Source organism: Lutra lutra, chromosome 2 (assembly GCF_902655055.1).
Source record: "Lutra lutra chromosome 2, mLutLut1.2, whole genome shotgun sequence".
NCBI lineage: Eukaryota > Metazoa > Chordata > Mammalia > Carnivora > Mustelidae > Lutra > Lutra lutra.
Genome location: NC_062279.1, coordinates 136,762,755 through 136,790,659, shown reverse-complemented (window position 1 = coordinate 136,790,659; position 27,905 = coordinate 136,762,755). Strand labels below are relative to the sequence as shown.

Sequence of the window (27,905 nt, the reverse complement as noted above, 5' to 3'; positions counted from 1 at the left end):
GCTCAATAAATATTATTGAAAGAACTGGTATAGTAAGAGATAGGAAAGAGGTAATGTCATTGTAGGGAAAAATTTGTCCTTGAGGATCAGGTGGAATTTCAATAATCAAAGAAAAGGGTGAGAGAAGAGGACTAGCAAAGGGATGGGATGGGAATGAGCATGGTATGTATAGTGAACAGTGAAGATACTTTTCTGATGGGAACATGTTCGTTTATTCTTGTATTCGTCATATCTTTACTGTGTATCTGCTATATGAAAGGCACTAGTTTAGGTGATACAAAACACAGATTTTTAAAATTTGGTACTTTGGTGGGGCGCGTGGGTGGCTCAGTGGGTTAAAGCCTCTGCCTTCAGCTCAGGTCATGATGCCAGGGTCCTGGGATCGAGCCCCGCGTTGGGCTCTCTGCTCCGCAGGGAGCCTCCTTCCTCCCCTCTCTCTCTCTCTCTCTGCCTGCCTCTCTGCCTACTTGTGATCTCTCTCTCTCTCTGTCAAATAAAATCTTAAAAAAAAAAATGGTACTTTGGGAGAATAGTCGGAAGTAAGTTTAGGAAGGTAAAGAGGAGCAGGACTTTAGAGGACCTTGAAAGAAAGGCATAGGTGTTGTGCTTTAAGATTGGTAAGAGGTACCAAGTGAAGGATCTGCTGGAAGCTGTTATTTCACTGATGTTTTTATGAGGGAGGTACATGTGTGGATGGGGAAGAGAGTGATAGAAAGTGATATTGAGGGGCACTTGGGTGGCTCAGTTGGTTAAGCATCTGCCTTCGGCTCAGGTCATGACCCCAGGGTCTGCTCAGTGGGGAGGCTGCTGCTTCTCTTCCTCTGCCTGCTGCTCCCTTTGCCTGTGCTCTCTCTTTCTCTGTCAAATAAATAAATGAGCTTAAAAAAAAAGACCTTGGCTAGGTCAGAGGATATGAGATTATAGAGATTGGTTCAAGAATGAGAGAGTATGATGGTTTTTCAGGAACTCTGAACTTTAGGAACTTTACTTTTTAGATAACTTGTGTGGGTGTTAGGGTAGCTTTCTGAGCTAAGCACAATAGGAGAGGTAATATGTTTTCCGAGCAGAGGAAAAAGTGGGTTTAGTTTGAGACACATTGAACTTCTTTTCCCACACTTTTCCCTAGCCCATTTAATGGCTATTCCATTGTGCTCCGACTGCTATCTTTGGATTCATTTTTGATTCTTCTTTTTATCTCATATCCGTATTTACATTGCTATAAAATCTTGTCCATTTACTTTTGAAATATATCCAACAGTTGACCACTTTTCACCCTCTCCAGAACCTACCGCTCTGGTCCTAACCACTATCATTTCTCACCTAATTATTATAGTAGCTTCCTAAATGATCTTCCTGTTTATGCCCTTGTCCCCTTATCTGTTTTCAACCCAGCTTCTGAATGATTCCCATAATAATCAAATCATCCATCTCTCTGCATAAAACTCTTCTTTCCTGGAGTAAAAGTCACAGACCTCAAGGAGGGCCTACATGTCCCCCTCCCCTTTCTCTCCCATTTTCTTCTATTCTTTCTTCCTTTTGCTCACTTCACTCCAGCCACAGTGCCCTTCTTGCTGATCCTTGAACTAGTACGGTGTACTCCATCCTGAAGTTACTGTATTTCCCTTTCCTTTGACTAGAGGGCTCTTCCCCCAGTCATTGGCACAGCTCACTCCCTACTTTCGGGTCTTTATTCATATGTCACTTTTTTAGTGAATCCTTCTCTGACAACCCAGTTTGAAATTATAGTTCTCTTCCCTGCTGAATGTTCTTTCCCTTTGATTCATTTGTCTCCTTAGCCTTTGTCACCATCTACATGTATACTATACACATTTTATTTTCATCTCTTCCCACTGGAATTTAAGATCCATAAGAATGAGGATTTTTACTTTATTCCCTGCTGTACCTCTAGCACTGAGAACTATTAGCATATAATAGGTGCTCAATATTTGCTGAATGACTAAATTAATTAATGGAGTGCCTGGGATATCTTGGAATAGATGCTTGCTATTTATTTATACCCTATTTAATTTCACAAAGAAGTAGAGGCAAGAAAGTGTCTAGTAGACAGGGATGCCTGGGTGGCTCAATCAGTTAGGTGTCTGCCTTCAGTTCAGGTCATGATCCTGGGGTCCTGAGATTGAGCCCTGCATTGAGCTCCCTGCTCAGCAGGGGAACCTGCTTTTCCCTCTCTCTCTCTGCCCCTCCCCTTGCTTGTGTCCTTTCTTTCTCTCTCTCAAATAAATAGATAAAATCTTTAAAAAAAGAAAGAAAGAAAAAGAAAGAAAGAAAGAAACTGTCTAGTAGACAAACCGGAACCCATTAAAATGGTTTAGAGTGGAAGAAAGATTTGCATGAAGCAGTGGCAGTACATGAGATAGCTTAGAGAAAGCATAAAGAGTCAGAAGAGGATTAGGGATGGGATTCTGGAAACACCTTCATGTAAGCACTGTTCTTTGACTTTGCTAAGCAGGAACCTAGGCCTTGTGCTTCAGAGGTCCTCATTGGGCCTTTGTTGAGTTTTACCCCTCCTGATAGAATGAGGATATGGGTGTGGGGGGGTGCGAGGTGCACAAGGAAACTCGTTCATTTGATACCCATTTCTACATTAAGTTCTGAGTATTTGAACCCCAGAATTCCCTGCCCATGTAGCACTTCAAAAGCCTCTTCTCTGATTCTCTCCTCTCTTGACTGAACACATGTATGGGCTTCTCTAGGCTTAAGTGATGACCAAGCAACTGCTGTGTGCAGGCATGTGGCCAGAACTTGGACTTGTGGGATGGGATGTCGACATGTATACATATGAGGCTCCTTATGAATGGAGTGGAACTAAAGGTGGGAGGAGAGGAAGGGGAGGGCTCTCAAAGAATTTGAGTGACTCCCATGCCACTATAGAACTTGAGGGAGTTTGAGAATTCCAAATCAGAACTTAGCCTTTTAGGTTGTTATAAAAGTATATATGTCAAGATGGGAGGATAGAATAATAATTTAACAGCTTGTTAGCTTGATTTATAACTTTAAAATATTTAGACACGTAGAATGTAGGCTTCCATTTGTACTCTTGCTCTAAGCCCCCAAAAATTAGGGGTTGGCCTACAGGAGGGAATTGAAAAAGAGTAGTTAGAGAGGAAGAAGATAAATTCAAGATAGAGTTTCAAGGAGGGAATGATCAGTAGTGTCAAATACTTAAGAGACATCAAGTCCTGTGAAAACAGGTATATCCATTGGATTTGACTGACAATCGGAATTTAGTAAAAATTTCATTTGGGGGTGATAGATGCCAAACTTCCATAAAAGGAGGAACACCTGAGGAATTAGGAAGTGGAGACAGAAGATAGGAGATTTCCCCCTAGATTCATCTCTGAGAAAGGAGCAAACTAGAACAGTAGCTGGAGGGCTTTGCAGGGTCATGGAGGATGACTTTTCTGTGTTTAAGATGAAAGGGTCTTACAGATCCTGCCATTTTGAGGGGAAGGACCCAATGTTGTAAGAGAAGGTTAAGGAAAAGGAGGGAGTAATTGATGGAGCAAGACCTAACATCCAGTACATAGGTCGTTCCATTAGCCTCTGAAGGGAGGGAGATGTTTGAGGAGGCTCGGGATGTTTGGATGTATATGGAAGCTAGGTGTGGAGGGTGAGAGAGCAGGAAAGTGACTTAATAGGCAGCATATCATTGATTTTGTGTTACAGTAGTTTTTGGGTTAGGGTTTTTAAGCCTGATTTTATAATCCTGGGCATCAGGGTTTATGCTTGCAGCCAGATGTTAAAATCCTGTTGGTTACTTGAAATATAGCCCATGGTATGAGGCCTAGGCCATAGCATGTTGGGTCTGTCTGTATTCAGTAATTTGACAATTTAGTGGTGACTTAAAATTTTAAGTTTGATAAAGATTTCTGATTCTTCAATAGCCTAGAAATAATTTCTTTATTATGTCCATTATATAATGTGTATTATCAGGATTTGGAGATGGCTTATTGTAAGAAGTACATATTATCTGAATCACACCTATTTTGGGTAAAATATTTTCAAATGGAATTATATTAATACTGTCTTTTTTCCCCCACATAGTAGTTCCAAAGAACTGCTGGTTTATATTTTAGCTCTTGCCAACTTGTGAAAATAGTGAAGGATGATTACACTACTTAACATTCAAATTGTAAGTAAACTTTATTTCTGCTATTATTACCTAAGTGTTAAGAAAACAGATATTGAAAATAGTCATTACCTTTTATGATAGTAGTGAGCTTTAGTGTGATATGAACTGTGGATTTTTACTAATTTTTGTTGTTAAAATACAAATACATCCTATCCCATTGTCTGTGATAAGATAAAAAATAATACTAACAGTCCTGAATGAATTTTAGAAGGTGTGAAATTTCTGCTTTTTTTTCCAGGTATTTCTTTTATTGTATAAATTTATGGAAATTCTTTATTTTATTTTCATATCTGTATAGTGCCAGGGGTCAAATTTAACATAGGGCATGATATTAATGGAATGATTTATTAGAAATGTTGGGGCACCCGGGTGGCTCAGTTGGTTAAGCGGCTGCCTTCGGCTCGGGTCATGATTCCAGGGTCCTGGGATCAAGCCCCGCATCGGGCTCCCTGCTCAGCAGAGAGCCTGCTTCTCTCTCTCCCTCTCTCCCTGCCGCTCTGCTTACTTGTGCTCTCTCTCTAGCTCTCTGTCAAATAAACAAATAAAATATAAAAAAAAAAAGAAATGTATATTCATTTCTATTTAAATATACTTCATTTTTCTGCATTATTTAATTTTTATCTGAAAATCTGTAACAAATAAATCTTTAATTCTTTTATGAAAAATATAACCTACATAAAATCAAATAAAATATAACTTTATAGGAATAATCTAATGCATAAATCTAGATGATATGTATATATCAACATTCATCACTACTAGGAAAAAAGCTTGAATTATGTTTACTTGAAATGATTTCCTATATCAAAATTAAAAAATATATATATTTTATTTATTTTAGAGGGAGCATGAGCACAGGTGGTGCAGAGGGGCAGAGAAGAGGGGGGAGAGAGAATCTTAAGCAGACTCCTTGTTGAGAGTGGAACCCCACGTGGGGCTTGATCTCGTGATCCTGGGATCATGACCTGAGCCAAAACTGAAGCCAGATGCTTAACCCACTGAGCCACTCAGGGACTGCTGTTATAATGAATTTTTAACCAATAGCAAAAAAACCCCAAAAACTACTGAGGAAAGAATGATAAAGTAGGGGCGCCTGGGTGGCTCAGTGGGTTAAGCTGCTGCCTTCGGCTCAGGTCATGATCCCAGGTCCTGGGTTCGAGCCCCGCATCGGGCTTTCTGCTCGGCGGGGAGCCTGCTTCCTCCTCTCTCTCTGCCTGCCTCTCTGCCTACTTGTGATTTCTCTCTGTCAAATAAATAAATAAAATCTTAAAAAAAAAAAAAGAATGATAAAGTAATATTAAAGGCATTCCATGTGATTTTTGCTATTTTATTTTTAAACTACTCTATTTGAAAGTTTAAATATATAACTCAAATTAATCCATTTTATAGTACTTGTAGAGTATTCAGAATATGAACACAAAATGAGATTGCTACCATAAGCAAAAGACATGTCTAATTATATTAGTCAAATAAAGAAACCAAAGGAGCCAAGGAAGAATGAAATATTTACAAACCAATAAATCTTTTAATTTGGTAAATAGGCAAATAATTTTAGAAGTTGTCTTGATTTAGCTTGATTTATTTTGTTATCAACGTATAAAATATTTTTAAAATTTCTATGAAAATATTTCAGGAATAAAAGTACATCTTCATAAAAAGAAAGTTATAACATTTTATCCGTTAGAATGTAAGTATCATAAGGTCATCTGTGTGCAATAACTTGATTGCAATAAATTGTTTATGAAGTTGACAGCTGTAAGGAGTAGAGTGCTCATTACTGCCCTCTTTTGACACTGGAATTTGTAAGTCTAAGCTCCTTTTTCTTAGTTTACAGAAGTGTCAAAGATTAGATTGTGTTTTATATCCTTCCTGTATATTTTTAATAACTTTTCAAATTCTTCCTCTTTTTAGGCCCTCTGGTTAATCATCTTTAGAAGACTGGATTTCTGGATATCTCCTTCACTCCATGTCTATTGACTTTTAGAACATGATAATGCAAACTTGTAACACTGGAAGTCATCTATGAACCTTTAAATTACATTGATTAATAGCGTTTGAAGCTTCCTCAGGGAATAACAATGACATCAGCAGTGGTTGACAATGGAGGTTCTGTTTTGGAGCTTTCCAGCAATGGAGTAGAAAATCAAGAGGTTAGGCATCCCATGTATTACATTACTGTTTTATTTACAGAAATCAGTATATGAACTCATTTTGAAACTAATGGGAAACACACACATATATATGTATATATATACATATATATTTAAACATGTATATTTTAGTAGAAATGTACAATGCATGAAATTGTACATGTACATATTATGTACATAATTTAGGTAGTAGAAGGTTGAGGTAGGTATTGCCAGGCTCATCTGAGTTTTTGAAACATGCATATATTAGAATGAACTGGGAGGAAAAAATTGAAAGAAAGAACACAGAAAGTATTGAGATAGGTTTTAATTCCTGGTAAAAAATCCATTGTTTTGGATTACAGAATCTGTAGGTAAATACTGTACCTAAATACATAAATTAGATTCATCTTAAATTAGAATTTTGTATTTCCTTTAGTTGTCATCTGTGCTTTTTGGTTATTTTATTATATCTAATTCAGCGTGGAGAACTATCATATTTTAATCCCATATATATGTGTGTGTGTGTGTATGTATGTATATATATGTGTATGTATATATATATATGTATATATATATATATATATACACACATGTACACTTAAGAATTTGGGTGATTTGTAAATCAGAAAGAAAGGTTTTGAAATGTTTTACATGTAGAACTCTGCATCATTAGCATATTTGGTTATTTTCTTATTACTGATAACATTAAAGAATAGGAGATAGGAGTAGAAAAATAACAGTACCAGAAACATAAGGACTTCCAAGGCCTGGCTTCTGTTCCCTCCATTCAGTAAAGACTAAATATTGGGAAGGATCTAAATTAAAATATGTTAGTGCTGTCATAACAATGGACAAATATTTGATTAGAGATGAGATGGGCAAATGGAGAGTTGGCTGTATTTTAAAAATCTGTTTTCTCTCTATTCTGTGGAAGATATTCCTGTTACTGGTCCTTAGTACCAGCATAGTAGAATAGTGACAGAACCAAGAAATGTTAGGATATTAGGCTGTGTATTCTGGAGTCTGCTTCTTTTTCTTGCTTGTTTTTGTCTGTTCAGTCTTCCAAGGTAACTATAGTTAAATTCAGTGGGAAGGGGATAAAATGAAGGTACTGCTTTTTCTTTGTTCTCAGTGGACTTGGTAACCAGAATGTTCTTACTGTGTTTGAATCTAAAACTGATTTAAGGTCCGTTAAGAGAAGCCACAGCTAGAGACTGTACTTAATTCTCATAATCAATAATTCTCATAATCAGTTTCTGTTTGTTCCTTGAAGATTCACTTTCTATATGATCACTTCTAGATATGACTCCCCAAAGAGATCAGAGACTCTGGGGACTTCCATCCCCTTCCATCACCCAGACCAATTATTACTTCTTTTTCCAGTGCTTTCTCTTTGTTATATAATTTTACTTTGTTGTATTTAACCCTCAGAAGGAAACCACCAAGAGTAATAGGCAGAGTATATTTACCTTGTGCTCGTTTGGTATCATTTTTATGGGAAAAAGAGTGCAACAATTTGTTTCTGGAAGACACTGTATTTTTCTTCCTTTACATGGAACCCAGGTGTTCATGGCCTGGAGGACTAATTATTATGGAAGAAAGAATCTGATAAATGAAGTCATTTTACCAAAGCATTATTGATTAATAATTTATGTGGTAGGTAGCCTATGGGTAGTCACAGGCATTTTAGGCGGTGTGGCATTAGAATGGGGGAAATTATTCTTGGGAAACTCTTCAGATTATACTATGTAGATACCCACTTACTTCACTTATTTATTCCTCAGCAAATATTAATTGTTTACTTACTGTGCATCAAGTACTTTTCGAGGCACTGGGAATGAAATATTTCAGAATGGCTATGAAGAATAAATCGGGGCTAGAGTTAGATGGAGAGTTGGTAGGGGATATTTTAGTTAGGGTGATCAGAGAAGCTTTTTCTGAAGAGGTAGCATTTTATTTTTTAATTTATTAAGATTTTGTTTATTTATTTGAGAGGGAGCGAGAACACAAGCAGGAGGAGCAGCAGAGGGAGAAGGAGAATCAAGCTCCCTGCTCACGGAGCCTGACATGAGGCTTGATCCCAGGACCCTGGGATCATGACCTGAGCTGAAGGCAGACACTTAACTGACTGAGCCACCCAGGTGCCCTTGAGGAGGTGCATTTTAGTTTAGATGTAAATAAAGTAAGGGATTGAGCTGTAGAAATAGAGACATCTGGGGAAAGAGAACTCCAGGAAGAAATTGGAAAGCAACTAGTATCTGAAATGTCACCTAATATTACAAAGAGAATTTTGAGGATAGTGTATGTTATAGATAGATTTAATATCTATGCTCTAGAATGTAGGGTGGGGTGAAAAAATGACCTGTCAAAATTTTCTAATCCTAGTTCCAGAATCTGAAGAAAAAAATAAATGTTTAAAAATTGTGGGCATTTGGAGAGTTATTGATGATTTTTAGGCTTTATTTTTTTTTAACTTTATTCCTGATTATAAAAGTAATGCATTTGATAAAATCAGAATAAGTATATTTCTGGCAAAGAGACCAAAAATCAAAGATGCCAACTACAGTCTTACTAATGAGTATGGATGCAAAAATAAAAAATGGAATAATAATAAATATATAAAATGCAGTCATATATTAAATTCAGTACTAAATAGGTTTTAGATACACAAGGGTAACAATTAATATATATACCCCTACTAATAAGATGCATGACCTATGTTATATTAATAGGGATAAAGTACCAGATGAAATGAGATTTTATGAAATTGAATATCCATTCCTGATTAAAAGTCCTGATAATATAAATACAGATACATATTTCTGTAACATTATAAAAAATAACTGTTACAAATCAATAGCCAGAATCCTGTTTAATGGTGAAGTACTGGAGTATTTCCTTTAAAATTGGAAAGAAAAAAAATAAAATTGGAAAGAAGATAAGTATGGGCACTACCGTAACTATTATTTAATATTTTCCTATAATCAGACAAGATAATGAAAAAATATATAAACACTGGAAAGAAGACTAAATTACCATCTTTAGATAATATGATTCTCTACTTAAGAAAACCAGAGGAAGTCTGTGAAAACCAATTAGAATGAGTAATTCTCGTTCTTTGTACTTTGTATTTGGATAGGAGAGATGGAAGGAGTCAATATTATGGAGGATATCAATTTCCTCCAGTTAGTCTACATATTTTATTCCATCTTTATCAAATGTTAGGGCAAGTTTGGGAGAAATTGATTATATGGACCTAAAGATTTTATGGAAGAGTATATATGTAGGAATAATCAGAGTTTTTGAAAAGGAAATGTGTAGCAGGTAAGTCTCATAGAAATGGGAGTTAATGCAGAAAAAAAAAGAGGACTTAAAAACAGCAAATACAATTTTAGAGAGCATCTGCTTTCCGACAGAATTGGGAGTTCTTCCACTCAGATTGTGATGGAATAACAGACCATATTTTTATTCCCACCATTAACAAGGAGGAAAATGAAAACATGTGAAAGCACAGTTTTGAAACGTTGGTGCTATGGTCTGAATGTTTGTGACCCCCCCAAAATTCATATGTTGAATCCTAACCCCCAAACATGATGTATTGGGAGGTAGGGCCTTTGGGAGGGAATTAGGTCATGAGGGAGGGACTTTATGCATGGGATTAGTGCTCTTATAGAAGGCTCCAGGGAGATCCCTTGCTCCTTCTGCCATGCAAGGATACGATAAGGAGCCTTGACCTAGAAAAAGACCCTCATCCAGTCATGCTGGCACCCTGATTTTGGACTTATTGCTCCCACAACTGTGAACAATAAATTTCTACTGTTTATAAGCCACATAGTGGTATTTTGTTGCAGCAGCCTCAATGGACTAAGACAGTTGGACATCAGGAGGCATAGGGCTGTGCTTCCCAAGAGAAGAGCAGGTGATCTCTGATTGTACTGACTCATTGCTTGGAGCCACTTTCTGGATCATAGTGTAGGGAGAAGGAACCCAGACAAAGAGTGACAGTGTCACTGAACTGAGGAAATAGAATTTTGAATTTGGTGGGGGTTTTTTTGCTTGTTTGTTTTTGTTTTGTTTTGTTTTTTTTTTTGTTTTGGGGCAGCAAAGCAAGATTTATTGAGCAATTTATTGAGCGATAACAAAGTGATAGTACAAAGCTCCCATGGAGGAAGGGTATCCAAGAGGGTTGCCTAAAATGTGGAATTTGGAGAGGCAAACACTAATTTGAAGTGCAGAGTATCTGAGAGGAAGAAGCTACCCAGAGGGAGAATGCCAAAACGCAGCCTCAGGCACTCTGGGTTTTAGCTGAATAAGCTTCCCAGATATAGTAAACTCGAAACCAGGCAAAGAATGACCAGAAAAGTATAAACTCAATACTTAAGTGAAAAATCAGAGTTCACTCAGGGATGGGAGATATTAGAATTCTTAGCAGTTAGAAGAGAGAGTCCTTGTTAAATGCTCAGGGCATTCCTAGAGCCTCAGAAGAGTTATGCCTTCCAGTAGGGCCAAAGTAGTCCTAAAATAAAGGGTAGTTCAAACTTGCCCTAAAAAGTTAAAAAAAAACAGGCCTTGAAAAAGACCCATAAGCAACTTCTTTTTTTTTTTTTTTTTAAGATTTTATTTTTAAGTAATCCCTACACCCAGCATGGAGCTTGAACTCACAATGCTATCAAGAGTTGCATCCTTTTCGGACTGAGCCAGCCAGGTGCCACTTGACCTATAAGGAACTTAAACTTCATAGTAAACATTATTAAAATACTACAACAGAATGTAAATTGCACCCAACAGGGTAAAATTTACACATCTTAACACCCAGCCATGTTAAATGCAAAGAAGGAGGTACAATATAACCGATAACTTGAAGGAAAACAAAACTATCAAGACAGAAAAACAAATGATAGAGATGATGAAATTAGCAGATAAGACTTCAAAACAGCCATTATAAATATGCTCAAGAAGTTAAAAGAAAACATGAACCTCAGAGGAGAGCCATAAAAGACGTAAAAAAAGAAAGAAAAAACCCAAACAAAACTTCCAGAAATGAAATACATACTATTTGTAAAAATTTCACTGGATAAGATTAAAAATAGATTCGGTGTAGGGCCCCTGGGTGGTTCAGTTGTTAAGTGGCTGCCTTTGGCTCAGATCATGATCCCAGGTCCCTGGGATAAGTCCCGCATCAGACTCCCTGCTCTGTGGGAAACCTGCTTCTCCCTCTCTCACTACCCCTGCTTGTGTTCTCTCTCTCACTGTGTCTCTCTGTCAAATAAATAAAATCTTTAAAAAAATGTTACCAGGAGTAAAGATAGACATTTCATAAATGATAAAAGGACCATTTACCAAGAAATGCATATGCACTCAATATTAGAGCTTCAAAATACACAAGGCAAAAAGTGATGAAAAGAAAAACATAGATAAGAAAGAAAACATAGATAAGTCCACAGTATTAGTTGGAGATTGCTCCATTCCTCTCAGAAGCTGACAGGACAATTAGAAAATCAGTGAGGATATAGAAGGTTTCAACAACATTATCAACCAGCTTCACCTAATGGACATTTTATGGGACTCTCTACCTAATAGTACCAGAGTACACATTCATTTTGAGTGTGCATGGACAGTGAATTGAGATAGGTCATATGCTGGGCTATATATCTGAATACTTTTTTTTTTAAGTTTTTTTTTTTTTTTTTTAAATTTTTAAGTAATCTCTACACTCAGTGTGAGGATTGAACTCACAACCCAGAGATCCAGAGTCACATGCTCCACCAACTTGGGTAGGCAGGTGTATCTACACATCTCAATACTTTTTTTAAAAAGGATTTATTTATTTTAGAGAGAGAGCACGTGAGTAGGGGAAGGTTAGAGCGAGGGGCAGGGGAAACAATCGGATTTTCCATTCATTGAGGGGCCTGACTTGGGGCTCGATCTCATGAGCCTGAGATCACAACCTGAGCTGAAGTCAAGGTTGGATGCTTTCCTTTCTTCATTAAAACTCTCCACAGTGTAGGGATAGAGCTTTCCCCCTAAGGTCAGGAACATGCAGGCATGTCCACTCTCACCACTATTGTTCAACATAGTACTAGAAGTCCTAGCCTCAGCAATCAGACAACAAAAAGAAATAAAAGGTATCCAGATTAGCGAAGATGAACTCAAACTCTCACTCTTTGCAAATGACATGATACTCTATATGGAAAACTGAAAAAGCCCCACCCCAAAATTCCTAGAACTCATACATGGATTCAGCAAAGTGGCAGGATATAAAATCAATGCACAGAAATCAGTTGCATTTCTATACATTAACAATGAGATAGAAGAAAGAGAAATTTAAGGAGTTGATCCCATTTATAATTGCACCCCAAATCATAAGATACCTAGGAATAAACCTAAGCAAAGAGGCAAAGGATCTGTACTCAGAGAACAATAAAGTACTCATGAAAGAAATTGAGGAAGACACAAAGAAATGGAAAAATGTTCCATGCTCATGGATTGGAAGAACAAATATTGTTAGGATATTTATGCTACCTAGAGCAATCTATACATTCAACTCAATCCTTATCAAAATACCATCAAGATTTTTCACAGAACTGGAACAAATAATCCTAAAATTTGTGTGGAACTAGAAAAGACCCCAAATAGCCAAAGGATTGTTGAAAAAGAGAACTAAAGCTTGTGGCATCCCAATGCCTGACTTCAAGCTCTATTACAAAGCTGACATCATCAAGACAGTATGGTACTGGCACAAAAACAGACACATAGATCAATGGAGCAGAATAGAGAGGCCTCAACTCTATAGTCAACTAATATTTGACAAAGCAGGAAAGAATGTCCAATGGAAAAAAGACAGTCTCTTTAACTAATGGTGTTGGGAAATTGCACAGCCACATGCAGTAGAATGAAACTGGACCATTTTCTTACACCACACACAAACATAAACTCAAAATGGATGAAAGACCTAAATGTGAGATAGGAATCAATCAAAATCCTTAAGGAGAATGCAGGTAGCAACTTCTTTGACCTCTGCCACAGCAATTTCTTGCTAGACACGTCTCCCAAGGCAAGGGAAACAAAAGCAGAAATGAACTACTGGGACTTCATCAAGATAAAAAACTTCAGCACAGTAAAGGAAACAGTTGACAAAACCAAAAGACAACCGACAGAATGGGAGAAGATATTTGCAAATGCCTTATCAGATAAAGTATCCAAAATCTATAAAGAACTTCTCAAACTCAACAACCAAAGACCAAATAATCCAGTCAAGAAATGGACAGAAGACATGAACAGACATTTCTCCAAAGAAGACAACCAAATGGCCAACAGACACCTGAAAAAATGCCCAGTATCTCTCAGCATCAGGGAAATACAAATCAAAATCACAATGAGATACCACTTTAGACCAGTTAGGAGAGCTAAAACTAACAAGTCTGGAAACAACAAATGTTGGCGAGGATGCAGAGAAAGGAGAAAGTTCTCACATTGCTGGTGAGAATGCAAGCTGGTACAGCCATTCTGGAAATTGGTATAATAGGTTTCTCAGAGTTAAAAATAGAGCTACTGCAACTACTAGGTATTTACCCCAAAGATACAAAATGTAGTGACCTGAAGGGGCACCTGCACCCCCATGTTTTTAGCAGCAATGTCTGCAATAGCCAAACCATGGAAAGAGTGCAGGTGTCAATTGGGAGATGAATGGATAAAGAAGATGTGGTGTGTGTGTTCAATGGAATATTACTCAGCTATGAAAAGAAATGAAATCTTGCCATTTGCAAGGACATGGATGGAACTAAAGGGTATTATGCTAAGTGAAATAAGTCAAGCAGAGAAAGACAATTACATGATTTCAGTCATGTGGAATTTAAGAAACAAAACAGAGTCACATAGGGGAAGGGAGGGGAAAAAGAAAAGACAGAATCAAAGGGGGAGACAAACCATAAGAAAATCTTAATCATAGGAAACAAACAGGATTGCTGGAGGGTAGCAGGTAGGGGGGATGGGGTAACTGGGTGATGGGCATTAAGGAGGCAACATGATATAATGAGCACTGGGTGTTATAAAGAACTGATGAATCACTGAACTCTACTTCTGAAACTAGTAATACACTGTATATTAATTAATTGAATTCACATTAAAAATGATCCCTTTATCCAAATAAAATAAAATGTTAGTCTATGTTAAAAAAATGTCAGATGCTTAACAGACTGAAGCACCCAAGTATCCCATATCTACTTTTTAAAGGATTGAAATCATACAGAGAATGTTTTTGACCAAAGCAGAATTGTTAGAAATTAATGACAAAAAACTTTTGAAAAATCCTCAAATATTTGGATGTTAAACAGCTCACTTTTATATAACTCATGGATTAAAAAGAAATCACAAGAGAATTTAGAGAATATCCTAATTAAATGAAAATGAGAACATAATATATAAAAATTTGAAGAATATAGTTAAAGCAGTGCTTAGAGGGAAATTTATACCTTTAAAAACTTATATTAATTAGAAAAGGAGTATAGTCTAAAATCATTTAAGCTTTCGTCCAAAGAAGCTAGAATATGAAGATCAAATTAAATAGAAAGTAGAAGGAAGGAAATAATAAAATTAAGAAAAGGTCAGTAAGGTAGAAAATGGACAAACATCAGAGAAATTTACCTGCTGGTCCTTTGAAAAAATTAACAAAATTGATAAATCTCTTAAATAGACTGCAGAAGAAAAAACAAAACAAAACCATGAGGCAAAATTACTAATAGAGGGCGCCAGGGTGGCTCAGTCAGCTAAGCTTCTGTTTTTGGTTCCACTTGTGATCCCAGGGTCGTGGGACCAAGTCCCACGTTGGGCTCCCTGCTCAGTGAGTAGTCTGCTTCTCTGTCTTCCTCTGCCCCTACCCCCCATTTGTGCTTGCGCACTCTCTCAAATAAATAAAATCTTTAAAAAAAATTAGTAATATAAGGAATGAAAGAGTCCTTAGTATTGACACTAAATATTATGAACAACTTTATGCCAATAAGTTTGGCAACTGAGATGAAATGGACAAAATCCTTGAAAGTCATTCCAAAAGAAATAGAAATTCTGAATAGCCCTCTATCTTAAAATAAATTGAATTCCTAGACAAAATCTTTTCCACAAAGAAATTTCCAGAGCAATTTGGCTTTATTGATTGTTTAGGCCTGCATTTTTTTTTTTAAGTCGACTCCAGGCCCACTATGGAGCCCAAGGCAAGGCTTGAACTCACAATTCTGAGATCAGAGCCCTGAGATCAAGACCTGAGCTAAGATCAAGAGTCAGACAGCTGACTGAGCAACCCAGGTGCCATGGTTTTATTGTTGATTTAACAAGTATTTAGGAAACAAATAATAACAATCTAACATAATTCTTTTAGAAAATAGACAACATCGCATTTCCTAACTCATTTTGAAGGCCAGCATTATTCTGATACCAAGACCAGAGATACATAGGAGAAGAAAACTACAAACAATATCTTTCATGGGCATAGACAAAAACACTCTTGACAAAATACAAGCATAGGGTTCACATGTCCCAAATGGAGTTTATCCCAGCAAGGTAGGTTTAATCAATCAATGTAATGCATCACATTAACAAAGTAAAATGGGAGAATCATGTGATCATATCAGTAGCCACAGAAAACCCATTTGCTAAAATTCAACACCTGTTTATTATACAGATTCCCTAAACTAGTAATGAGGGCAACTTCTTCAACCTGTTAAGTGCATCTGTGAAAAACCCACAGCCAGTATCACTCAAAGGTGAAAAGGGGTATGTTTTTCTTTTAAGGTTGATAGTAAAGCAAAGATATCTGCTCTAACCACTTCTGTTCAGCGTTGGAGTGCCAACATTGCTGCAGGGCAAGAAAAATAAAAGACCTATGGATTGGAAAAGAAGAAGTAAAACTGTCTTTATTTCTAAATGATACAATCATGTATATAGACATTCTTAAATCTACACAATGGTTAGAATTAATAAATTTAGAACAGATGAATATGTAAAAATCAATTGTGTTCATATAAGCAAAATACAACTGGAAAATGAAATTTAAGAAGAGGTACTGTTTAGCAGCATCAAAATAATACAGGGATAGGCTTAATAAAATAAAAGATCTGTATGCAGACAACCTCAGCATGTTGTTGAGAGAAATTAAAGACCTAAAAAAATGAAGAGTTACACCATGATTATGGATTGGAAGACATATGTTAAAACAAAGTTGGAGGGCTTATCCACCTGATTTAAAGACTTACCATGAAGTCCCAATAATTGAGACAGTGTGGTTTGATATGCCAACAGACATGTAGATCAGTGGAATATAATATAGATCCACATAACACTGATTAATTTTCAGTAATGGTGGTAATGTAATTTGGTGGAGAAAGGTTAGTCTTTTAAACAAATAATGGTGGAACTACTGGATATCCATATGCAAATAAATGAACTCAATCCATTCTCACATCATAGACAATGAATAACTTGAAATTGATCATAGAATTAAATGTTTAAACTATAAAAACTTCTGGAAGAAAACAGGAGAACATTTTTTCAATCTTGAATTAGGCAATGCTTTCTTAGATTGAACACAAAAACATGAAAAAAGCTTTAAAAGAAAAAATGATGAATTTCATTTACATTTAAAACTTCTGTTCTTAAAAAAAAAATTCCATCAAAGGGCACCTGGGTGGCTCAGTCAGTTAAGTGGCTGCCTTTGGCTCAGGTAATGATCCCAGAGTCCTGGGATCAGCCCTGCATCAGGCTCCCTGCTCGGTGAGAAGCCTGCTTCTCTCTTTCTCTGCCCCTTCACCTGCTTGTGCTCTCTTTCTCTCAAATAAATAATGTCTTTAAACTTTTTTAAAAATTCCATTAAGAAAATGAAAAGATGAAGCAAAGATTGGAAAAAATATTTACAATATATATACTGACAAAGGATTTATATTCAGAATGTATAAAATAATAAGTAGGATGGGCACCTGCCTGGGTGGCTTAGTCCTCTAAGTGTTTGCCTTCCTCTTGGGTTGTGATCCCTGGATCCTGGGATGGAGCCTCAGTGGGGGGGGGGGCTGCTTCTCTCTATGACCCTCCCCCTTTCATGCTCTCTCTCTTATTCTCTCTCAAATAAATAAAATCTTTTAAAAAATAAGTTGGAGATAATCCATTAAAATGGGGAAAAGATTTGAATGGTTAATAGTATGAATGGCCAATAAGTGCACATAAAAACACCCTTTTTTTGCCTCATACAGAGTAGGAAATTCAATATTAATATATCAGGGAAACAAAACCACAGGGAGCTACTACTACATACTTACACAGAATGATAAAAATAACAGGGATACCATGTGTTGGAGGGATGCGTGGGTAGCTGGGTTGGTTAAGCGTTTGCCTTCAGCTCAGATCATGATCCAGGGGTCCTGGAATCAAGTCCTGCATTTGGCTTCTTGCTTAGTGGGGAGCCTGGTTCTCCCTCTCCCTCTGCTTCTCCCCCAGCTTGTGCTCTCTTTTTCTCTCCAATTGGATAAACAAGCAAACAAACTGGGATACCATGTGTTGAAAGGATGTAGAGCACTGGAACTCATACATTTATAGTGGAAATATAAATAATATCATTTTACAGTTCTTTTAAAGTGAAGTGCACAATTACTGTATGATCTGGTAAATTGACTCATAGGTGATACAGAATGCAGCAGAACAGAAGGGAGGGGAAGAGCAGGGACATTAATAGCAGCATTACCGCCCTGTTTATGATAATTTGTTACAACAGCTCCAAAAATTAATATATCCCATTTACAGCCTTATTTTCTGCATTACTTCTCACAGTTCTCTGATTACTTGCTTTGTCCTTAATTCCCAAATGGGAAAGCTTCCATGACTTTTGCTCATGAGCCTACAATTGCCTTCCACATCTATCAAAATCCTTTTCATCCATTCAGGACCCTGTTCTAGGAAGTCTTCTGTAATCCCCCAATCTGAATCAATTCAACACCTAATGTGGGTTGAGGGTTATACTTCAAAGAGTGTTAAAAACCATTATTTTATATGTTCAGTTTTCCTTTTAGACAAGTGGGGAGTCATGGAAGCTTTTTGTACAAAGAAGTAATACAATTCTGATTGTAATGTGAAAAGATGCCCTTCACAGTTGAGGGCAAATAGTAGGTTTGAATACTGTTACTAGTGTTAAAATATGACAATTAGATATCACTAATTGAGTATTTACTCTGTTCTAAACCCTGTGCTAAGCATATGTACTTTGTGGATATTTAATTTTCAAGGGACTTTGAGAGGTATGAATATGGTAACCTTTATCTTTTTCTCTCTCTCTTTTTAATACGAAGAAACGGGTTAGAGAAGAACACAGCGTGGGAGAACAGGGAAAGATGTTGTTTGTTCCATTTAAACATGTTAAGCTTGGAGTATTAGCTGATTATTTTTGTACTGATGTTAAGTAGGTAGTTTAAAACTTTGTTCTGGAGTTCAGGAGATGAGTCAGAGAAGAAGACAAATATTTAGTAATCATCAGTATAGAGGTGCTATTTTAAAATAAACCCTAAGAATGGGTGGCCTTGCCAGGGAAGGTAGAATAGAGTAAAAAGGAAATGCTGAGGACAGAACCTTAGTTAATTGGCCTATATTTCAGTTGCTGGAGATGGAAGAAGAATCAGAGGAGATGCTTAAAAGTAGAGTGGTAGAAAGAGAGTGAAAAAGATGGAAGAAATAGTTTTTAAAATGAGGTAAGAGTGTATAAGTGTATAAGAGTCTGCAAAAAGGGAAAGGAAGATGAAAAGTAGGAAAAGAATTTAGTCCTTATTGACATTTAAGAGAATAGTTTCAGTGAGGTGGTGGAATCCAGATGACAATGTGTGTGTAGATAACTAGCCAAAGAGACTATCTTTTGAGAGTGTATACAGGTATAAGAAGCAAATATCTGGAGTTTGGTTAAAAGAAAGAAAAGTTGAATTTTTCTAATAAAGATGGAACCATTGAAATGTTAAAACCCAACTAATGTATATGAGAGAGAAGAGTGGGTCTAGAATCCTAGTGGGTGGGGAAAATAGTATAAATGGGGAAGTTGACCTTGTACAGAATTCTGGACTCAAGTATTGCATAGTTTAGACAACTTGATTTATTTCCTACTGGTAAGGTGGAGGGGGAGAGTTCACAATATAAAATAATTCAGGTTAATGTTGCTAATAGTAATACTATTAGATTTCAGAGGAATTAAAGAAGTTATAAATCTCTTGAGTTATATTTACTGCTTGGGTCAGTACTAGCTCAAATGCCACTTCTGTTGTTGCATTCTGAGTTTCTGATGAGTGGAGATCTTGTTAGTTTTTACCTATCCCATGCTCCTGATTAACAACTGTTATAACTAGGTGATGTTGCCTGTAGGTTGTAGTTATAAAGCTGAGAAAGAAGCATAGAGATTCAACTGTTAGTATATCCAATTTGTGGGAAGGGATTTTTAAAAAAGATTTACTTATTTGAGAGAGAGAGTGCTTGAGCAGGGGATGGGGCAGAGGGGGCAGGAGAGGGAGAGGGGAAGCAGACTCCCCTCTGAATGCAGAGCCTGAAATGGGGGTCAGTCCCAGGACCCTGAGATAATGACCTGAGCTGAAACCAAGAGTCTGTTGCTCAACTGACCAAGCCACCCAGGCACCCCAGGATTTTCTTTTTTAATGTAAACTTTTTTGGCCTCATACAGAGTAGGAAATTCAATGTTAATATTCAGCAGATGGGCTTGCTTATTTTTAATTTATTGTACCTTTATTTTTAATTTATTTAAATTTTCTGTGAACTGTTTGATACAAAATGAAAAGTGTATAAAATATATATGTTTAGTTTGAGAATAAAAAGAATAAATATTACTTGTCAATCAGGTTAATAAAATAGCATTTAGTAGTATTTTAGAATATGAAGTGTGCCTCTCTCTTAATATTCGCAGAGGTGCCATTATCCTGACCTATGTGGTACTATACTTTTCTTTATAGCTTTATTGTCTTTGGAGATACTCCTAAACATGTCGTTGTACTTTGAAAAAATGAATAATGTCCCAAGCTAACTGAGTTAGGAAATGATAGCATCATCACAGTTAGGTTAAAGCTTCCAGGAAAAGAAAGTCTAGTCTGGCATCCGGTCACAGAGTTTCAGGAGGTTCTCCTCAGCAAGTGAGTAAGGAATGTTGTGAGTTAGTTCTTGGAAACATAGGGTCATCTTGGTCAGGTTTCAGGTAATGGTATGACCTGGTGTTGCAGGTTTGTTCAGCAGGTGTATATACCGTCACAGGGAAAGCTGTTCTGCTTTTTGTTTGTTTCCCAAGCTCTTTGTTGCCTTCTTCTAACACTTAAGAGTAAGTAGACACATCTAGGAGGTGAAATGAGTGTTCTTCGCTGATGTAGGTAGCAATGCAAGGTAGATACATCAAAGTAAGCCAAATATGAATAAAAACGGGGAATAGGCTTATCTGGACACTGTGTCCTTAGGAACAGTGCTGGTGGTTATCTTGGTGATGACAGTTTCTCTTCTGTCTCAGGAATCATGTTCCTGCAATCCAGACTGTTTGCCTTATAAATCCAGTGCATAGCTGGCATTCTGGGCTCACTCTTCACAGTCATCTTCAAGATTACTAGTGTTTCTCTCCCATTTTGAATCTCCCATATTCTCTATCTTAAGTTGTTGTCTTTATTAAAATTTTACTTTTGTTTTGATGAAATACAATCTCTACTTGCTTCTTGAGAAAGGATGTATGGAAGATGAATGTTTTGAGATCTTTCAAATTTGAGAAAATACCTAATTTTCATAAGATGATTTGCCTGGCTGAAGAATTCCAGGTTGGAAATAGTGTTCCTTTCTAGGGGTGCTTGGATGGCTCAGTCTTCAACGTCTGCCTTCAGCTCAGATCATGATCCCAGAGTCCTGGGATCGAGCCCCCGTCGGGCTCCCTGCTCAGCAGGAAGCCTGCTTCTCCCTCTCCCATTCCCACTGCGTGTGTTCCCTCTCTCTCTGTGTCTCTGTCAAATAAATAAATAAAATCTTAAAAAAAAGAAATAGTGTTCCTTTCTAATCTGAAGAAATGGTTTCAATGTCATTTTTCTTTTAATATGATTGTTGAGAAGACTTAAGTCTGAGTCCATATTCTTTGTATGTGACTTGCATTTTCTCTCTAGAAACTTGTAGAATCTTCCTTTTTATCCCCAGTGCTGTGATATTTTACAGTGTTGTGCCTCATTGTAGGTTTTCCTTAATTTTTTTATATTAAATATCTGGTAGGTACTTTCAAATGGGCAGCTCATATGTGTCATCTCAAAACATTTTCTAGAAGTCTTTTCATTTCTTTCCAATCCCCCCCCACCCCCTGTTTTATTTTTCTGGAACTCTATTATTCAGATATTGAACCTCTTGGACTATTCCTCTGATACCATTCTCTTTTCTCTCCTATTTTTCAAAAATTCATCTTATTTCTCTGGTTTCTGGAAGACTGCTTCAATTTTATCTTCCAAGCCTCTGTCTTTTTTATTTCAACTCATGTTTTTAACTTCTGAACTCTTTCTTTTTAAATCTTTATTAAATTGTATTCCGTTCTTGTTTTATGGCTATAATATCTTATTTCTATGAAGAATATGCCCCATATGTGTGTGGGTGTGTACGTATATGTATATATTTGGTGGTAGAGGCTCTTCCTTAGATGACTAGTAATACTTGGCTGCCTGCTCATCATTAAGAGTGGAGGTCTAAAAAGCTGATTGAAAACTCTGTTTTTGGTGCAATACCGCTACAAACAAATATGCCTAATATTCCTCAAAGATGCTTTTGTTTTTCCAGCACCAGAAAGTTAATTCTCCAGTCTTCTCCTGAGGTGAGGGCCAGTTGCCTAGCATCATGCAGGAGGGAATGGTCTAGGAATCAAAGTGCTTTTCAGACAGCTTTAATGGAATCTTCCTCTTTGAACCCCTCCTCTTTCTTTACACCTGCTGCTCCATTTCCAGGAGTGATGGGAATTGCTTTCTGTGGGCTCTCCAGTGTAAAGTGTGTTGTCTCTCAGCTTCTTTTTGCTGCCAGGCTGTGTTTGGCTTTCTTGGGTTTGCTAAACCATTTCAATACACTTACCACCCACTTTCAATCTCCCAAGATTCTGTTGCTGTTATGTCTTCTCCTTACGGGTTTGTGTTGAGAAGTCATTTACTTTGTTTTTGTGGGTTTCATGAGACAGTGCAATGATATGCATGTTTTTAATTTGTCATCTTAACCCTAAAGCCCTGCTTATTTAAAATGTCACCTCCTGAGACTTGGTTATTAAAGTTACCTTTTCATCTGTTTTGGTTTTTACATTCATAATTATAGTACATGACACTCATTGTGTAGCCTGCTTGAGACTATGGGAACCAAGTATTTATAAGTAAATTGAGAATTTGTGAATAAAAAGTTTGATTATTTTCTCAATTTGCTCTTGTAGGAAAGTGAAAAGGTTTCTGACTATCCAGCAGTGATTGTGGAGCCAGTTCCAAGTGCCAGATTAGAGCAGGGCTATGCAGCCCAGGTTCTAGTCTATGATGATGAGACTTACATGATGCAAGATGTGGCAGAAGAACAAGAAGTTGAGACCGAGAATGTGGAAACAGGTAGACATCTCATAAAATGTTCATTATTTGTAACTTATTTTGTGTCACTATTACTATTGCCAGATGAGTACTATACCGAAGAACCTCTTTTTGCTTGGAAACCAGTGAAATATCTCTTATTTAAGGGAACTGACATACAGTTCTACATTACAGTTTTTAGTGTAACAGGTCTCATATCATGGACCCTCACGACAAGATTACAGGCCCATAATAATAAAATTATCATTTTTTCCCCTGAGAGTGTGAATATTGACTAGTTACTTACTTACAGAAGTCCATAGGCTAGTATATGAGAGTAACTTTTTAATTCAAAAATAAAGACAGTAGTCTCATTCTATGACGGATTAAGAGTTTCTTTGAATTGATATTGGTGGAGCAGTATGATTCCTTTTTTCTTAGATCAGAAGCATCTTTGTAGCAGTCTATCAGAGTCTCCTTCCCTTTTTGTCTTCTGAGAAATTTTGATATTTCAGTCTTTCTATGGTGAGATAATTATATGTTTAGTTGGAGATTAATATATATAATTCTTAGAAAGATTTTCATTTTTGTCACTGGCCATAAAGAAAATAGAGTATTTTACCAGAAAGATTATAGTGACTATTTTGTAATAATAAACATTAAAATTTACCTTCAGCTCTTAATGAAGAAAAAGGATCCTTATACTTGGTTTATAATTCTAATAAACACTCTTAAGTATGTATGTATGTATGTATGTATGTAGGCTCCATGCCCAGCATGGAGCCCAAGATGGGGCTTGAACTCACGACTGTGAGATCAAGACCTGAGCTGAGGTCAAGAGTTGGACGCTTAACTGACTGAGCCACCCAGGTGCCCCATCATTCTTAAGTATTTAGATAAGTTTCTATAAATGTAGCGAAGTCCCATGACTAAAAATTTTGAATATTTGATGCCAGTAGCATTCCCTAAGACTACTAGCTTCTTCTAGCTTACTGCTGTTCTTCTGCAGTTTTATTTTGATTTTCTTTTTTTCCTACAGTTGTATTTTTTATTGAGCTGCGGGATTAAAGGTTACCTGGCTCTGCAGAGCAATGATGACAACAGTGCCAGCAAACTCCATGTGAAGTGATAGTTCATTTTCTCAAAATAGGGAGCAAAACACTTTATATAGGCTCTGTGACTGGCCCAGAGTGGTACTTGATTTACAGTAGATAATGCAAGTGGTAGGAAGACACATGTGTGTTTTTTTGAGGGTTTTGGAGAGTTTTCCAGTCTGAAGCTAGAAGCATCATGGCAGACATAAATTTTCTTCTTGAGGAAAAGAATAGGAAGTATAGTTAAAAGTATTATGCAGGATGATATTTTGAAGTAGGTATTGTAACTGATTTTATTATAGGAGTGTAACTAGGGTGTAACTAAACAAAACTAACAGCACAAGAAAAAAGTATGATAGCTTTAGTTGAATGAAAAAAAAGAACCTGTTTGAAATTTCTGGAAAATGTTTTGATCAAAAAAATAAGACTCTGATTTTGGTAGCAGACTGGGAACTTTGTAAAGTATGAAAGCTACAGTACCAAATTCCCATTTGTAGAAAATTATATACATATTTATCACATTAAAATACCAGAGCAGGTCAGCCAGATCTTATGGGTTGTATAATTGATGATCAGTGCTTCATTAATTAAATTACTCATGTAAAAACAGTTCCAAATAGGAAGCAAATATAATCTATTCAAGGGATTTTATTTTCTTAGTTATCTTGAACTCTGAGGATGGGGATAATCATTTGCAGGGGAGAGATATGAATGATTGTAATATTGAAAAAGAGGATATACCTAGTCTGGTTAAAAGAATAGTTACTTTTGTGATTTTTTAAAAAGATTTTATTTGTTTATTTATTTGTCAGAGAGAGAGAGCATGCACAAGCAGGCAGAGTGGCAGGCAGAGGTAGAGAGAGAAGCAGGCTCCCTGACGAGCAAGGAGCCCCATGTGGGACTCGATCCCAGAACTCTGAGATCATGACCTGACCGGAAGGCAGCGGCTTAACTGACTGAGCCACCCAGGCATCCCTACTTTTGTGATATTTTGAAAATGGTTTTTGACTAGTTGATAATATTTTTTAGATTGGTTTTCTTTAGCGCTAAAAGGAAATGTTAGTAAATAACTTACATTATTCTAAAATAGTCTAGAAGAAACTGAGAAGTTCATTTAAACATTTTAAATTCCATTCTGCCTCATTTTTTAAAATCTTTGTAGTATAGCTATTCTTGTCTCTCTTCACAGAATAACACTGTAAAACTTAGAATTCATTTATAATTCTTTTAAAGGCAATACCAAATGCAGACTGAAGTCTACTGGCTCATACATCTAATACAAGTATAATCAGAACAATTTAAAACACTCCCGTTTACTTATCATAAGACATGTGGAACTTGAGACTACAATATACTGAGTTATTTGAAAATATTATGGCTCATAGGTTTTTAATGCAAGTTTATAAGGATTGTTAATATATATAGATTAGTTTAGAATCAGTTAATCTGAACTTAGTTTTGTTTTGTTTTTAAAGATTTTATTTATTTGTCAGAGAGAGTGAGCACAGGCAGACAGAGTGGCAGGCAGAGGCAGAGGGAGAAGCAGGCTGCCTGCTGAGCAAGGAGCCCGATGTGGGACTCGATCCCAGGACGCTGGGATCATGACCTGAGCCGAAGGCAGCTGCTTAACCAACTGAGCCACCCAGGCGTCCCGAACTTAATTTTGTTTTTATTTAAAGAATAAAATGAGTTTTAAAAAAGATACTATTTTTAAGTAATCTTTATACCCAACATGGGGCTTGAACTTACAACTCCGACTGAGCCAGCCAGGCACCCTGTAAAGAATAAAACACATTTTTAAAAAGTTAAAATCTGAATAAATTTTCATTCTCCTGACATCTAGAACATATACAGATAAATAAATGTTGTTATGACTTATCCTGATGTATTTACTTTAAGGTAGTGAATTAGGATCAGGTTCATTTCTTGTGGTGCTATAAATTTTTAACTTAAATTCCAAATATATATATAGGCTTTGGAGAAGAAGCTGACTGGGAAGAAAAGGAAAGAAATATTTATAAGATGTCTACAGTGGTTTTTATTTGGTGAATTGGTGGACATGAGATCCGTTTAGAACAGAATTTCCTTTTGTACATCCAGGAAATGCTTCCTGGAATGCTCCTACATTATAACTTAGATTATATTAGCCTAAAAATGTTCATAATTATATTTAGTGACCTGTTATAACAGTTCTCTGCATGTTTACATCGAAGTTTTTCTTCTTTTATTCCTGTTTGCCCATATGTATATATCTATACCAGAAACAATGTTCATGATGAAATCCAGGCAGGAGTATTAAAATTACATAGTGGTGTATATTCAGCCATCTTATTTTATGCATAAAATAATTTCTCATCTGTTAGTCATAAATGTCTTTTATAGACAGAGAAAATCTACATTTTCCTCAGAGCTTATGAGTAATAGTAATCCTCTCAAATTTTATAGGAAGAACCAAATATGTTTGAGACTTCAAGTGTATTCATCTAAAGTTATAAATTGCTTTTTTAAAACAATAGATTGCTTTTCGATGATAATTGGATATCAGAAATCATAAAGAGTCTTTGAGGAATAGCAGTGAAGTATGAATGAAGGGTGGTCTTGACTGGCAGTCTGGAAATACCTTTGCCAGTGGCCGCAGAGCCCACCACCTCTGGAGACCTGCTAGATAGACAGAGGTGCTGAGCTGGGGCTGGAAGGGAGTCTCTGGGATTCCCTAATAAGACTTGAAAATGCAGTCTTTACGTTTACTCTTTAAAAACCATATATATGTACATATGTATAAAGTACATACAAATTTTAAAAGGCTATTATAGGTTACCATTTAAAAAGGAGTAAGTTTAAAAAAGTAAAAATAAAAAGTAGTAAGTTTATACCAATGCAGTCAATAGTAGATAAGTTTTGATAGAAATCTTAAGGCTTAGCTGAGAAGATTGAGCTGTTTAGGATCTGCTTCTTCATCTTGCACCTTAACTTGCTGTACTTATCCTCTTAAACTTTGGCTTTAATTTATGATAACACACCAGTAAATAGTTTGCATTTCTTATGTGCAAGGGTACTGTTTTCAGCATGTTTCTTTCCTTCAAGGGGTTAATAATGTACTTATATATAATATAAATCATATTGAAAATATAAAGCAGTGTGGGGGCGCCTGGGTGGCTCAGTGGGTTAAGCCTCTGCCTTCGGCTCAGGTCATGATCTTAAGGTCTTGGGATCGAGCCCCACACTGGGCTCTCTTCTCGGCGGGGAGCCTGCTTCCTCCTCTCTCTCTGCCTGCCTCTCTGCCTACTTGTGATCTCTCTGTGACAAATAGGTAAATAAAATCTTAAAAAAAAAGAAAATATAAAGCAGTATAGAACCAATAGGGTGTTACTTATAAATTCAAAGACATTTTCAGAAGAAGAAAGTTCAGTTTACAGGATTAGGGAATGTTTAGAGAAAGGAAAGGGGACAGATGGTAGGGTTTGGATGGGCAGATAGGAGGTAAGTGAAAGGTATTGTAGGCTGAGGGAAATATAATTAGTAGTGGGAATATTCCAGTTCAAGGTGCATTTAGAAGATACTGAGTAAACGAGACCGTGACAGGGGGTTCCGTTAGGAGTTATGACTAGACTGTGATTTAAACCAAGATTTAGTGATTAGGCGTGTAAGAAGCAAAATGGTTTGGAAGGTTTTGAGTAGAAAGTACTATGTAATTAGTTTCTCAGGAGATAGTGGATGATTGTAGGGGAAGGGATGAAGCAAGACTAGCTGTTGTAGTATGAGTTTAGACATGACTTAAGCAAAACAAGGTAGAAATGATAGGAACAGAAGGGGCTGATATAAGCAATACTACTATATATGCTCTAACAATCTTTAACATGACAAATTAGGGGGAGAGGCATAGTTAGCTAAGATACCACTCTTTTTTTTTTTTTTTTTTACCTTAAGTGATGGTCATAATATCATATAGTGATTTGAGGAAGGC

The 27,905-nt window shown here is 36.6% G+C and overlaps 1 protein-coding gene across 11 annotated transcripts in view; it reads left to right on the top strand.

Moving 5' to 3' along the window:
• ELF2 (E74 like ETS transcription factor 2) overlaps positions 1-27,905 on the top strand; it is a 100,236-nt gene that overhangs the window by 28,625 nt on the left and 43,706 nt on the right. For 6 of the 11 annotated variants that reach the window (XM_047718457.1, XM_047718460.1, XM_047718455.1 and 3 more), the window contains exons 2-4: positions 4,066-4,153; positions 6,065-6,303; positions 22,724-22,889. In XM_047718457.1, coding sequence (XP_047574413.1) covers positions 6,232-6,303; positions 22,724-22,889 — 238 coding nt within the window. In that variant the 5' untranslated portion in view covers positions 4,066-4,153; positions 6,065-6,231. The remainder of the gene's footprint in view (positions 1-4,065; positions 4,154-6,064; positions 6,304-22,723; positions 22,890-27,905) is intronic. The other 5 variants (XM_047718463.1, XM_047718470.1, XM_047718469.1 and 2 more) reach the window with 2 other exon arrangements.